A 14,063-nucleotide genomic window follows, 5' to 3' on the forward strand; every position below is an offset into this window, starting at 1 on the left:
TTTCCCAGAGCAACAGTGACCCCTGCCCAGTTAAAAGAGTTTAATGAGCCCATGCGCCTCCTTGTTGGGAGGCCCTCCCCATCTGGAGCACCTTTTGGCCGGCAGGAGGGGCCCTACTAGAACCACATCAGCCACTGCTCTGCTGTAGTTTGGCCCAAAGGATACCTTGTGGATCTTGAGACCTTCCTCGGTGTCTGCTCCACTCTCAGCACCCGTGGTGCTGCTATGCCCCTAGGCGGTGCTATCCCCATTGCCATACCCAACTCCAAAACAAAGCTGCTGTCCAACGACACATATGGTGACAACTGAGAACATCCTTCATGGAATTGAGCCAGTCCTTTTTTAATAGATAGGTCCGGAGATGGAGACATTTGGGATGGGTCTAAAGACCCTTATGGAGAAGAACCAGTTGAGGAGGATACCTGGTATGAGGAACTGGGTGAGGCCAGTGAGTTAGACACCACACCTGACACTAGCCTGGCTTCCCCTACTACTATAACTATAGAGGAGGGTGCCTCTTTTGCTATGGTGATGCACAGGGCAGCTGAGGTCCTGGACCTTAACCTGCTCTCAGTGGCAGCCAAAACTAATGTTTTGGCAGAGGTGCTTCAGCCGGGAACCCAAAGCCCTAATGAAACCCTGATGGACCTTCTCCTTGCGGCCTGGTGAAAACCCTGCACAAGGGTTCCAGTGAATAGAGTGATTGCCATCAGCCATCATGCCGCTACTGGGGATTCTAGTTTCTTTATCCAGAACCCCACCATGGAGAGCTTGGTGGTCCAATCCTCCTCACCCCACATTCACCCTGGCACATTCCATACCACTCCATGGATCACACTTTCTGTAAAAGAATGTTCTCTTTCACAATCCTTGCACTGTGATAAGTAAGCACTGTGTCCCATAGAGTATTGGAATATTGTGGGCCAATATTCCAATACTCTATGGGATTTGGTTGCGCAAGTGCTGCATATGGTTCTGGAGGAGGCCCAGGCAATACTTTCTAAGGCAGTTGCTAATGGGAGAGATGCTGCAAAGTTCTCCATCAGATATGGACTTGATACGACCAACTCACTCAGAGCAATTTCATCATTAGTGAATGCACAGCAACAAATCTGGCTAAGAACATCTGTTTTTTCAGGGAATGTCCAGGCTTCCCTCATCTACATGCCCTTTGATGGCTCTTGCCTATATGGAGACAAGGTGAATTCTCCACTGGTGCATTGCAAGGACAGCAGAACTAAGGCTAGATCCTTGGGCTTGTCTATGGCCCCAACTCCACCTCAATCCGCCACCGATCCCTGATAGATGGGGCCTCCAGCTATTCCCAAACCTTCCCAGTCGCCACTGTCAGCAGGATTCTCAGCCTTTTTATGGCTGAGTGCACACGTACCATCAACCACATGGAACAGGTTGTCAGTGGTCTGGTCTGTCCACCACCACCAAGAAGCTGCCACCTCTAAGCCTCCTTAGTCCACCTTCAGCCCATCATGGGCACTCAGTCGGAGGTAGGATATGCAATCACATTCTCCACTGGCGGTCAGTAATATCAGACTGTTGTGTACTACAAATAGTCTAAAGAGGCTACTCTCTCCACTTTGTGACCACCCCTCCACCCAATCCATCCCCTTACAACCGGCTGATGGAGGACCAGCTGTCCTTCCTTGATCAAAAATTGCAGGCTCTCTATGGCCACTGAAGCCATAGAGAGGGTGCTGGCATCAGAAGTAGGCCCTGGTTGCTATTCCCACTACCTTCTGGTTTGAAAGAAGGACTGAGGACTCTGTCCTATCCTAGATCTGTGCCTTTTCAATCTCTTCTTTAAGAAGGAGAAATTTGAAATGCTGACGCTCGCCCAAGTTTTGTCTGCCCTAAATTCAGGAGGCTGAATTGTGGCATTGGAATTGCAGGACACCTATTTTCACATCCCCATCTGGCAGTCCCACAGACACTATCTGTGGTTCACTATGCTCCCCTTGTCCTTAGCAGTGCCCCTTGTGTGTTCAGCAAGGTGATGGTGGTGGCTGCAGCTTATCTGAAGAGGTCAGGGATTTCATTCTTCCCCTACGTTGATGACTGGCTGTGAAAGACAGGCTCGCCCCATGCAGTTGTCTCCCAACTTCAGACTACGGCAAGCCTCCTGTGCCCGCCAGGGTTCAATATCAACATGCCAATGTCACACTTGACTCCCTCTTAGATGCTCCCTTTCCTGAAATTTATTCTGCACATGGTGTAGTTTCGGGCCTTTCCTCCCAAGTGGTAAGTCCAGGCTATTCAGGCTATGATACCGATGTTTCAGCCTCTATCCTGGATGTTGGTGGGTCTGACTCTGAGCTGCTTGGGCTCCTGCATTCTGTTGGTGATACATGCCTCCTGGCATATGTGGGCTCTGCAGTGGGACCTGAAGACTAGTGGGCACAGCATCAGGAGAATGTCTCTGACATGGTCCACTTGGAAGGAACTGCAAAGGATCTGCAGTGGTGCCTAACAAACCGCAGTAAGTGGCAGACCCCTCTCTCTTCAACCAGAGTTGCAGGTAGTGACAGAAGCATCACTTATGGTTTGGGGCAGCCATATGGGAGAGGTGGAGATCAGAGGACTGTGGTCTCCGGCGTCCAAGCTTCACATAATCCTGCTTTGTGCAATTCAAATGGCAATAAAAGCCTTTCCCCAAGGGAAGGCTGGTGCAGGTATTCATGGACAATACCTACGCTATGTCGTACTGCAACAAACGACGCAGGGTGGGGTCATGGACCCTGTGCCAATAGGCCCTAGGCCTCGTGACATTGCTGGAACTTCAGGACGTTTCCCTGGTAGGCTCTTAAAACACCAGGGCAGAACAACTAAGTTAAAGATGTCTAGTGGATCACGAATGGCGTCTCCACCTGGAGGTGGTCCAAAGTCTCTTTCAACAGTGGGCCGAGAATTGGCTCGATCTGTTCGCCACTGTTGAGAACACACAGCATCAGCAGTTTTGCAGAATGGAGTTCCCAATGTGGCTCTCGCTCGGAGACACTTTTCGTCTTGAGTGGAGCTCTGGCATCCTGTCTGGTGTCCCGAGCTCTTGAGTGTGACCATCTTCCTCTTTGTGAGGATCTTCCGTCACAGCAGAAGGGCAGCGTTCTGCACCAAAACCTACACACTCTCCACCTCCATGACTGAGCCGAGAAAGTTGTCAGGCTACGACCTTCCTCCTGAAGTCTTTGATATTATTCTGGCAGCCTGGTATCCCTCCACCAGTATGGTACAAGCCTAATGCTGGGAAAAGCTTGCATCATGGTATGCCTCTCACAATGTTGACAAATGTCTCCACCTCTGTCGCAAGTTATTTTGTTTGCACTATCTTTGACCTGGTAAGGCTCTGCTTTGGGCACAGTTAAGGGTTACCTGTCTGCCATCTTGTTTTTTTGTGGTTCCTGGACCAACCATCTCTCTTTAAGTCACTGGTTGTGGCTAGGTTCCTTAAAGGCCTACAACATATGTTTCCACCTAAATCCTTTATTATGCCTCAGTGGGACCTCAACCTGGTCCTTACCTTTCTCATGTACTTCTCCTTTGAGCCTCTACATAAATGTCCCCTTAGAATGTTTACCATCAAAACTGCCTTTTTAGTAGCCTTAACATTGGCCAAGAAGGGTCAGAAAACTCAAAGCACTCTTGAAGCTCCCTGCTTACACCACAAACTACCCACACAAACTGATGTTCTGGACCTGTGCTTCTTTCTTGCCATAGATTGTCACTCTTTTCCATGTAGGCTAGAGCATATCACTCTGCATAGCGTTTTCCTCCTCCTCCTCTTCCCACCAAAAAATAGGAGAGACCCCACCGCCTTGATGCAAAAAGAGCATTGCAATCCTACGTCAACCGCATGAAAGAGTTCTGGATGGACGATCAACTCTTCATGTGTTACGTAAGACCAAAAAAGGAACAACGTTACAGAAAAGTACAATCTCTCAATGAACTGTCCTTTTTTTTAAGATACTAGCTGTACCAGTTAACGCGTAGCTGGGGCTCAGTCTGGTTAAAAGGAAGAGAAAGAAAAGAGTAAGTGCATGTTTCTAATATGTTTAATTTCACAATGCTTGTGGGTATACAATATGTTTTTCTCCATTCTAATATATGTAGACTATTGTTTATACACGTCCCTTGTATTTGTTGTGCAGCAACCAAATCAATAGGGTCTGTGTGGGTTGCAAAGTGAACCAACTCCTCCCCCTCCTCCACCCACTTCCCGGTATGTCATCCTGACCCCAACCTTCCATCCTAATATATGTAGACTATTGTCTCTATGCGTCCTTTCTTAATGTTGCCAAGTCAGACCCTCCAGCATTTCGCGATTTCGCGATTCACGGAAAAATCGCGAAATCGGCAGATTAGCGCGATGGCCGCGATATTTGCTGATTTGGCCGCTAAAAAGGGTCTCCCTGAATAAAGGAAATAATTAAGAATTCTTATTGGTTGCAATGTGGCGCTTACGTCACTAGGTGTCGCTGTTGAGCCGTAAGATAGTTGCTTCCTAATGGTCTGAATTCTATTGCTAACTCGGCAGACTGACTTGTTATCGTGTCACATACAGGTTAGTCTTGCTAGCAGTGGTGCAGCTCATCATGTGTGCCAGTGGGGCCGTGACCCTGTCACCATGGTGACCCCGTGTGGCTCACCACCGCGGCAGCCTGACGACCGTGTAGTTCGGCTTGACAGAGAAGACCCGCGTTGTTTCAGTAAGTGTTTACAGTCGGTTTTAATTACTCAAGTTTTCGCCACTGCCGGGCAGGCGCTACTGACATGGCCGGGCAGTTGCAGCTGTACTTCTTTGCAGCTCCTCTGAAGCAAAGAGGGCATGGTTTTGTTTTCGCTATGGGGGCACCACAGAGAAGTCAGAGGAGGGCATATCTTTATCATGGCTCTCGTGCTCCTGACCTCTCCCGCCCCCCAGGCAGTATAATGACTGTGTCTCTGATGTCGCTGGTCGCCCTTCAATTTCACACCCAAGGAGCCGAGAGAGGCCCCTCGGTACCATGTCGTTATAAGCAAAACAGAGCCCCACTGCAGCTCCGGGAACAGCTGCCATCCTGCGACCGTAATAATTAAGGGCTCATTACAAAAATAATCATGTCCCAAAGAACAGCGCTGTGCATTTGTTAGAGGTATACTTTTTGTTCTTTGACTAAATATTTACCTCTAATGACTTTATTTTCCAAATTGAGTTACATTCTAACTTGGTTTTAATGATTGTCACAGCGTTAAATTGGTGACTACTTCAGCATCCATCAAGAATGTTAACACATTTTGGGTCTGTAAAGGAGAAGAAATATTGGTAAAAGCTATTGTCAAACGGGTTCTTAATTTGCACTGCAGTCAATAGGTTATAAAAAGGGCTGGTTCCAAGAAGAAGTTATAAAAAAATGAAACTTGCCCGAAAAAAGCTATTGAGAGCTGTCTTTAATTCATCACAAAGTGTCACACATAACCAAGTGAAATATTACTCATAAACATAAACATCCTGTTACTTCCTCCAGCAACAATTGCTCCAACGAACTGCCATCACAAGTCAGCCTTGTGTACTCAATATCAATATTGCATAATCTGGATGGTGCGGCTGAGATTATCTTCTGAGCAGGTACAGTGCCTGCTTGCCCCCTGTTGCTGAGCACTGCTGTCATGCAGTCTATGTCCCGTTAGTGTCCTTCCATTTCTGGTACTTCTAAGCAATTTTAAGATATAATTAGAGCTTTTTGTTGCTCAGTGGATAGTAATTTCTAATTGTTGTATGTTTCCTGCATCTTCATTGCTTGATTTTGCTTGTGAGAAAATGTCCCTCATATTTGTTGAAATGTCACTCATAATTACACTAAAATTATGAAAATGGCACACATAGAAGTCTGAAACCTTGGCAGCTATGATTTTTTTTTCCAGCAAAACAAAACCTGCAAGTGGGGGGCCTGGAGAACAACAAAATCAGAGAGTTTCCTCCCGGCAAGTGGATGACTTTTCACCCTGTGGGTGCCAGTAACGTAACAAGAGAATTCTGTTAGCCTTTGCAGATTGACTTTTTCAGTGCGCATGGCATGGTTTTTAAAGGTGAAGATTGCACCTGATAATGTACATTCACACAAATTGGTGAAATAACTAGTAAGCAGGAGGTGACCTCCCTATGCAGTCTGTCTCACTTATTTGGAACAGCCACTAGGATCCTGTGCCCTAGGGTGCCTGAGGAAGAGGTTTCTTGCCTCACAGATCAAGGAGTGAGCGGTACTTGGCAGGGGTACATACATGGGCACTAGAACATCCCAGGGAGAAATCCAGCTCCTTCCTGCGAGGTTAGGACCAGAGCTGTGCTTCTGTAAAGTTGCAGACACTTTAAACATGCCTATTTCAAAGTGGAATATTCTGCTGAAACCGTTTCCATTGATTTCAGACTGAAAATGAATGATTTTGAGTAAAATAAAGTGTCGCAAAAATGCCGCTAAATTTCCATATTTGTGCTGCTAAATTTCCATATTTGTGCAGCTAAATTTGCTAATCCATGCCGCTATATCCTGGGGGGTCTGAACCAACTCCTCCCCCCTCCCTCCACCCACTTCCCGCTCTGAAGTGCTAATGTTGCAAAGTGAAGCAACTCCTCCCCCTCCCTCCACCCACTTCCCGGTCTGCCATCCTGACACCAACTGTCCATCCCAACCTATTTAGACTATTGTCTTTAGGCGTCCTTTCTTACTGTTGCAAAGTGAACAAACTCCTCCCCCCTCCCTCCACCAACTTCCAGGTCTGCCACCCTGACACCAACTGTCCATCCTAATATATGTAGACTATTGTCTAAATGCGTCCCTTATATCTTTAGCGCAGCAACAAAATCGATTGGGTCTGTTCGGCCTTGCAATTAAAAACATGCGCGTATTGGACACACATGTATTCGAATCCAACTTTGTGTATATATAAACACGCACTAATGTTGCAAAGTGAACCATCTCCTCCCCCCTCGCTCCACCCACTTCCTGGTCTGCCATTCTGACACCAACTATCCATCCTAATATATGTAGACTATTGTCTCTATGCGTCCTTTCTTAATCTTGCCAAGTGAACCTACTCCTCCCCCCTCCCTCCACCCACTTCCCGGTCTGACGAGCTAATGTTGCAAAGTGTCCTTTGTATTTGTTGTGCAACAACCAAATCGATAGGGTCTGTTCGAGTTGCAAAGTGAACCAACTCCTCCCCCCTCCCTCTACCCACTTCCCAGTCTGCCATCCTGACACCAACTGTCCATCCTAATATATGTAGACTATTGTCTATATGCGTCCCTTGTATTTGATGCGCCTCAACCAAATTAATAGGGTCTGTTCGGCCTTTCGATTAAAAACACTTCTCCACCCACTTCCCGGTCTTCCATCCTGACACCAACTGTCCATCCTAATCTATTTAGACTATTGTCTCTATGCGTCCTTTCTTATTGTTGCAAAGTGAACAAACTCCTCCCCCCTCCTTCCACCCACTTACCGGTCTGCCATCCTGACACCAACTGTCCATCCTAATATATGTAGACTATTGTCTCTATGCGTCTATTGTAGTTGTAGCGCAGCAACCCAATCAATAGGGTCTGTTTGTCCTTTAGATTGAAAATATGCACGTATTTGACATGCGCGTATTCAAATCCAACGTTTTGTATATATATAAACACGCGCTTATTCAAATTCAACGTTGTGTCAAAATTTCAAATCAATCGGTGAAGAACTTTCGTAGATTTAAGATTATTATAATACGCACATTGACATGTTTATGTGTCTGTGCTTTTGATAAAAAACACGCACGTATTCGACACGCGCAGATTCGAATCCAACGTTGTGTATAAAAAAACACTCGGGTATTCTAATGCAACGTTGTGACAAAATTTCAAAGCAATTGGTGAAGAACTTCCAGAGATTTGATATTTTGAACAAATATATAAATTCTACACATTGGCCAAAAAACAGCCCCCTGAGCAGTTGTGAGGCCACTCTACCAGTGCCAAGGCTGTGACCACTGTGTTAGCATGTGGTGTTCCTGTTCTAGACATCTGTCAGGCAGCGACATAGGCATCCCTGCATATGTTTCCAAAGCATTACTGCAGTCACGATGGGCACTTCACCCATTAAGTCTTGCAGGACTTTTTGGTTTATTCGGATCCGTAGACGCACCTGTAGGGAGGTATTGCTTGGGTATCTATCAAATATGAGGAATCTGTGCTAGAAATCTCAGATGAAAAAGTCACTTACCTTCAGTAACGTCTTATCTGGTAGATACTCTATCTAGCCTCAGATACCTTACCAACCTTCCTTTCCAACCGCTCTGCGAACTGGTTTGGGTGTGATGGACACCCTCTTTCAGGGCCTTAGTCTTTTCCACACCAGTGGTCAGTTGTCATCATGGCACTGCACTTCTTGCATGGAAAGTCGCAAAAGTAACTGACTTCAGCGTGACTAGGTGGTGCCTATATAGGTACCACACATGTCACTTCCGATGGAGACGATGCCTACATGGAACCGAACAAAGTCACCTGCTTGAGTGCAAGCGTACTGCTCGAAAGGTTTCCGGATGGAGTCTGGTGCCTGGTGTTATTCAAGGGGAATGAATCTGTGGATAGATAGAGCCTCTACCAGATAAGCAGTTAATGAAGATAAGTAATTTGTTCTACAGTTCCCAGAAAACTTTAACCAATAAAATTTGACTGTTCTTCGATCAGAGAACCTCTCCCTGCTTAGCCATCATATAAAGGAAACTTACAGCTGCACGATCTTCAGGAGATATCTTATATAGGATTATACATTGGGTCAGTCTGTCACAGGCACATGTATAGAAAACTCATTATTCACTCTCAATGAAACACATTTTTAAAAACTGTTTTCACTGAAAATAATAATTTTCAAATACTTAATTGTTTTCAAACTACGGCAGCTTGGAGCACAGGAGCGGTGGTCCATCCTAATGGAGAGAGGGGCCACACACCTCACCTTTTGCCCAACAGGAAATGTGTCTGTGAGGCTTAGCAAAGGTCAGCCTGATGAATACTCTTTATTTTCAGGTGAGGCAGCCAGGAGCTAGACATGCGCTAAATTTGCAGATTCCTAGCAGCCTGAGCGGAACTTTGTCAGGCCGAAGATGTCACATCTCCTGTGGGTGTGACATCTTCATATTGGGAAATCACCTCAAAATCCTCCCCCTCAAGATGAGGGGGTGCCTCACTGATTGCCTCAGCCCTGGGTGCTGGGGTTTTAAGCCCTGAAGTGCCCAAGGCCGAGTGTCAATCACTGACACCTTGTCACAGAGAGGGTAGGGTCAGCAACTCTCACTTATGCCCCCGCCCTCCCTGTACCACTATAGGGATTGGTCCCTCTCCTCACTGGTTGACCTAAGATCAGACAATTAGAAAAGATCGCAGTCCCAACCTTCCTGGTACGTCTAAGGCAGAGCTGTGCATGTAAGTGTGATTTCTAAAAAGGTTTTATTCATGTGTTTATGTATGAATATTTAGTGGTGGGTGTTGTGAATGGGTTTGTGTGTGCACATGTGTGTGAATCCATGGGTGTGAATGCATGTGTATGTGTGCTTGTGTGTCACGTTCATGCTCTCCCAGGCTAAAGTTACCGAATGTCGCTGAAGCATGGCTCCTAAAATTATATGAAAGGAAGACAGAATCACAGCTGCCAAAATGCAATTTCAACGTTAACATGTGTGGTTAAACTGAGGCCTACATATACTATGGCTAACTTAACTTGAACACATTCTAACTATGGTCAACTATAACATGAGGTTCATACTTTATATGCATAAATGACATATACACTGTGAAAATTAAATTGTGTTAAGCAGCTCACAAAATAGTGACAGGGTGTTACCACTAGTTTCTCACTAAATGTCGTTTAAACACAAAGTATAATGGTTCACTTTCAAGGTCTTTTAATTCCACTCACTTCTAGATAATTCAGGTGTAAAATAGATGTGTGCGATAAGCGTGTTTGAACATGTTTAGAAATATGAACAGTAATCTTTTGCACTTTATCACCTAAATCACCCTTACAACACCACCCCGAAGATACAAACTTTCACAATTACACAAGAACTTCTTGAATCCCTAATGAGGTAGGCATGCAACGGACAATCTTTCCAGCTGTGAACAAACAGCATGCATCTGAAAAAGCATAATGCAGGAATAAGCAAAGCTACAGAGTCTTATAACTCGAACATTTACACTTTTTTAAACTTTGCAAGTCTGAATCTCACCAAGTTAAACAATTGACACTTTTAGGTACCCTCTGTGGTAGTGGAAACATTCCCACTGCTTCAAGGTACTGCTTAAACAACTAGTGGAGTACAGTGTTTAGCAGCCATTACCATGCATCTATGACATTTTCAAGCAAAACTTGATAACCACCAAGGTCTCTGCACCAGCCACACTCTTTGTAACATCAGAAGCAGTCAGCTGCTTGTCACTGCCCCTCACTTGCGGAGGTTCTCAGCCTGGTGGAATCTTCTGCCTTTCACTTGTTCCTCCACCTTTCCCCAGCCCCTTCTCAACGCCCCTCATGCTTTTCCTCCTCCCGCTTCCCAGCTCCTTATCAGCTCTCCTGAATCTTCTTCTGACATCTTCTTCACATGTCCTCTCCCGAGACCTACTGTCCTCCCCCTGCACTCTGCACTCCTCCCACTCCCAGGATCTACTTAATGGTGGCCTCTTTTTGACCGCGCCGCTAGCGCCCTGAAGAAATTCCAATGGCAAACCCATCTGAGCATCTCCATGTCTGGACCAAGCCAAGCACTGTGTCTCCTGGTTGGATCACCATCTGCCGCTACTCCACAGCAACCCTGGGCTCCCCTCCACCTACTGCTGCCACTCCCGACCGCATAGCATAGTAGGACAATTATCTTTCTTCCACTGCCACTTCATCTGCAGCAACTTGGCACCACACCCCCTCACATCAGACTCCCACATCACCAGCTCACAACCTCACCTCACAAAGCACCATACCCAACTCTCAGCACACCCTAACATGCATGCTCTTAGACACCTGCTCATAAAAAAATGCCATTGAAATCTGGGACCTCCTCAACAACAGCACACCTACTTCCTCTTCCTAGCCGAGACATGGATGATCCCCATTTCAGCTCCCAACATGACCATGGCCATCCCAGCAGGATACAAAGTGCACCCCAGGACCGCCTCCAGAATCATAGAGGAAGTCTACCCATCATCTACAAGGACACCCTTAATTGCACAACCACCACTGACGTAGACACCCCTTTAATGAAACTTTTCCCTTTAACTTGCAAACTAATAACAACACCACCATGAACGGCACCCTAAACTATAGACCACCCGGTCCGTGAGGCAACCTCTGCAAAATCATCTCAAACTCCAGCGCTTCCCTCACCATCAACTCAGCAAAGAATTTCCTTCCTTCTGGCAACTTTGCCGTCGATTCTGTAGCACACATAGAAAGAGGGAAATGCCTCAGTGGATTGTTTTTGTGCAGGAACCCTTGCACCATTGTGCAAGGGTGCCTGCGTTGGCACTAGGCAGCGCATTGTGTGCCAGTCCTGGAGAAAGACAGGCATGCACCATATTATGTTAAATACGGAGCATTTCTGCCCTTTCCCTGTCTCGCAGTGCAGCGCTGCATGTCTTTGTAATAAATATGTAGCTAAGGGCGTTAACCTACTACTAGTCGAAACGAAATTATATGTCCAAATGAGCAATCTGAATACATGACCAGCATAATAGGTAATATATATCACTTCAGTAATATGCGACAGGGAAGCCACGTTTGCCACTTAACGCAGGGACGAATGCCTCACAAGGTTGATAATCAGAGTATTGTTAATAACGGTGTTTGGATTACTATGACTTTTATTTGGGGCTCATTAAATACCATTAGTACTATTACTACTACTACAACCACTAGTACTACTAATAGTAGAGTAGTAGTGGTTGTAGTACAACTACTAATATTAATAATAATATTAATATATTAATAATAATCATTATACCACTGCTAATAAAAATTATCATATTTAATTATAACACTACTAGTACTAATAGTACTACTACCACTATTAATAAGTATAATAGCTAATAATGATGATAATAATAATAGTAATATCGCCATTGCTCTTTCAAGGGGGCGATTATTTGACCTAACCTCATTGCCTACATTCTTTACGCTTTCAGCTCCCGCTGTAGTCATGTTTTCCTTCGATGTCGGAAACGGCCCCAGTAATATTTCTGTTCAGTCGCCTACTCCTCTGAACGACAACCAGTGGCATTATGTTCGAGCCGAGAAGAACGTGCTAGAAGCTCTTCTGCAAGTGGACTCTCTCCCAGGAAAGGTCACGCAGATGCCATCCGAAGGACATTTTCGCTTACAATTGAACACTCAGTTCTTCGTCGGTAAGAACCTCTTGCTTTTTTTATTTTTCAAGTTACATGGCGTAAACGCATCATTTGAAATGCATTTTGTTTGTGCTGATGAGTTTCAAGCTAGACTAGATAATTAGAAATTGGTAAAGATTCTTTATAAATGACGTGTGATCTGTTCTGTGGCCTCTTCAATTTCTCTGTTTGGCATTGATTGGCATATGGGATGGGTTTACTGCAGAACGGTGTCGCAGGATGAGCATCAGTAGGGTGAATGGCAGGTAGAAATGACACCTTGCCCAGATTTCTCAGGAAATGTTAGAGCGCTACTGAGGTGTACAGACACATCAATCAGAGGCGTCCAATGTGGTGGTCTGAAAGACCTGATAATATTGAGCAACTACGGCGCTAATTTAAAAGACCCTTGCGCCACCAGTGCATTAAATTTTATGATGCTCCAGCGGCGCAGACTGTAAAACCCATATCTACAAGGCCACACAAAGCCACTTTGCGTTGCTTTTCATCGCCTTGTAGATATGATGAAAGGCAAAGCAGCGCAAGTCATTGCAGAATGCATTACAACTGTACGCCTCCCTTGGGCAGATGTAATGAGGAGAAATATGTGTATTTCCCCTCGTTTTTTTTTACTCTTTCTATGTTTTATTTTCTGCAGCACACATAGAAAGAGGAAAACGCCTCCATGGATTGTTTTGGTGCAGGACGATGTCCCTTCTCGTACAAAAGCAATCCTGCCTACAATGCAGACATCCTTGCACAAGGGTACCTGTGTTGGCGCTAGGCACCATACTGTGCAACGGTGCAGCCTGAGAGGACAGGAATGCACCTTATCTCATAAATATGGTACATTCCTGCCCTTTTGATTTGGTGTTCAGCAGCACAGCAAAAAGACTAGCAGAGCTTCCCTACGCCAAATCATTGTAAATGAGGCCCTACATTTATGATAAAAAGTTTTTTAATGCATGAAAGCTTTTGTGTCAGATACATCTTTCTTGCATATCTTGGTCTGTAAAACCCTTATCCTTTCACTGTACTTCCCTCTCACTCAAGGCCTAACAATCCTTCGTAGTTCACTGTGTACACATAGATTAAACAACTGAAATACGTTTACTTTCTCATGAAGTACAGTAGCAGCTTTTTATTCTGACAGTCATGATAGCAAATCAGGTTTACCCTCCCTTAACTTCTGAAATGTGTTAGCATATTTCCTGGTAATACGAGATGCGATGATTCAACAGCACGCTCACCAGGCTTACATGCAAAAGGGTATTACACAATTAAACTGGTAAATACATGAATAAATGAATAAATAAATAAATACAAGGAATCAATATTGATTTTGGGCGATACTTCTGTATACGGTATTCTGACAAGAAACGGTAGAGATGAAGTGAGAGAACAGAACACTGGGGGACTTCACTTGAGATGCTGTCTCAAGGGGAGGTGAAAGACTCGAAGACCACCCATGGCTGGAAAGCAGTGTAGAGAACCCAATCAAACATGTGGCTGAACTGGCTGCTCTAGCACAGTCTGTGCAACAGTGCCAAATGCTGCCAAGAGGTAGAGTAAAATCAGGACATTAACACTGCCAGAGGCAACATTCAGCTGAAGATCTTTAGGGCCTGCAATTCCTCCTTCTCCTGTGTTGCAACAAGAGGGAAAC

General features: G+C 45.3%; 1 protein-coding gene across 1 annotated transcript in view; it reads left to right on the plus strand.

Annotated features, from left to right (window-relative positions):
- The window catches only part of LOC147732612 (contactin-associated protein-like 5), a 1,641,055-nt gene that overhangs the window by 1,435,197 nt on the left and 191,795 nt on the right, over nt 1–14,063 (plus strand). The window contains exon 17 of the mRNA XM_086957122.1: nt 12,197–12,415. Coding sequence (XP_086813248.1) covers nt 12,197–12,415 — 219 coding nt within the window. The remainder of the gene's footprint in view (nt 1–12,196; nt 12,416–14,063) is intronic.

The sequence above is a fragment of the Lissotriton vulgaris genome, chromosome 2_1 (assembly GCF_964263255.1).
Source record: "Lissotriton vulgaris chromosome 2_1, aLisVul1.2, whole genome shotgun sequence".
Classification (NCBI taxonomy): Eukaryota; Metazoa; Chordata; class Amphibia; order Caudata; family Salamandridae; genus Lissotriton; species Lissotriton vulgaris.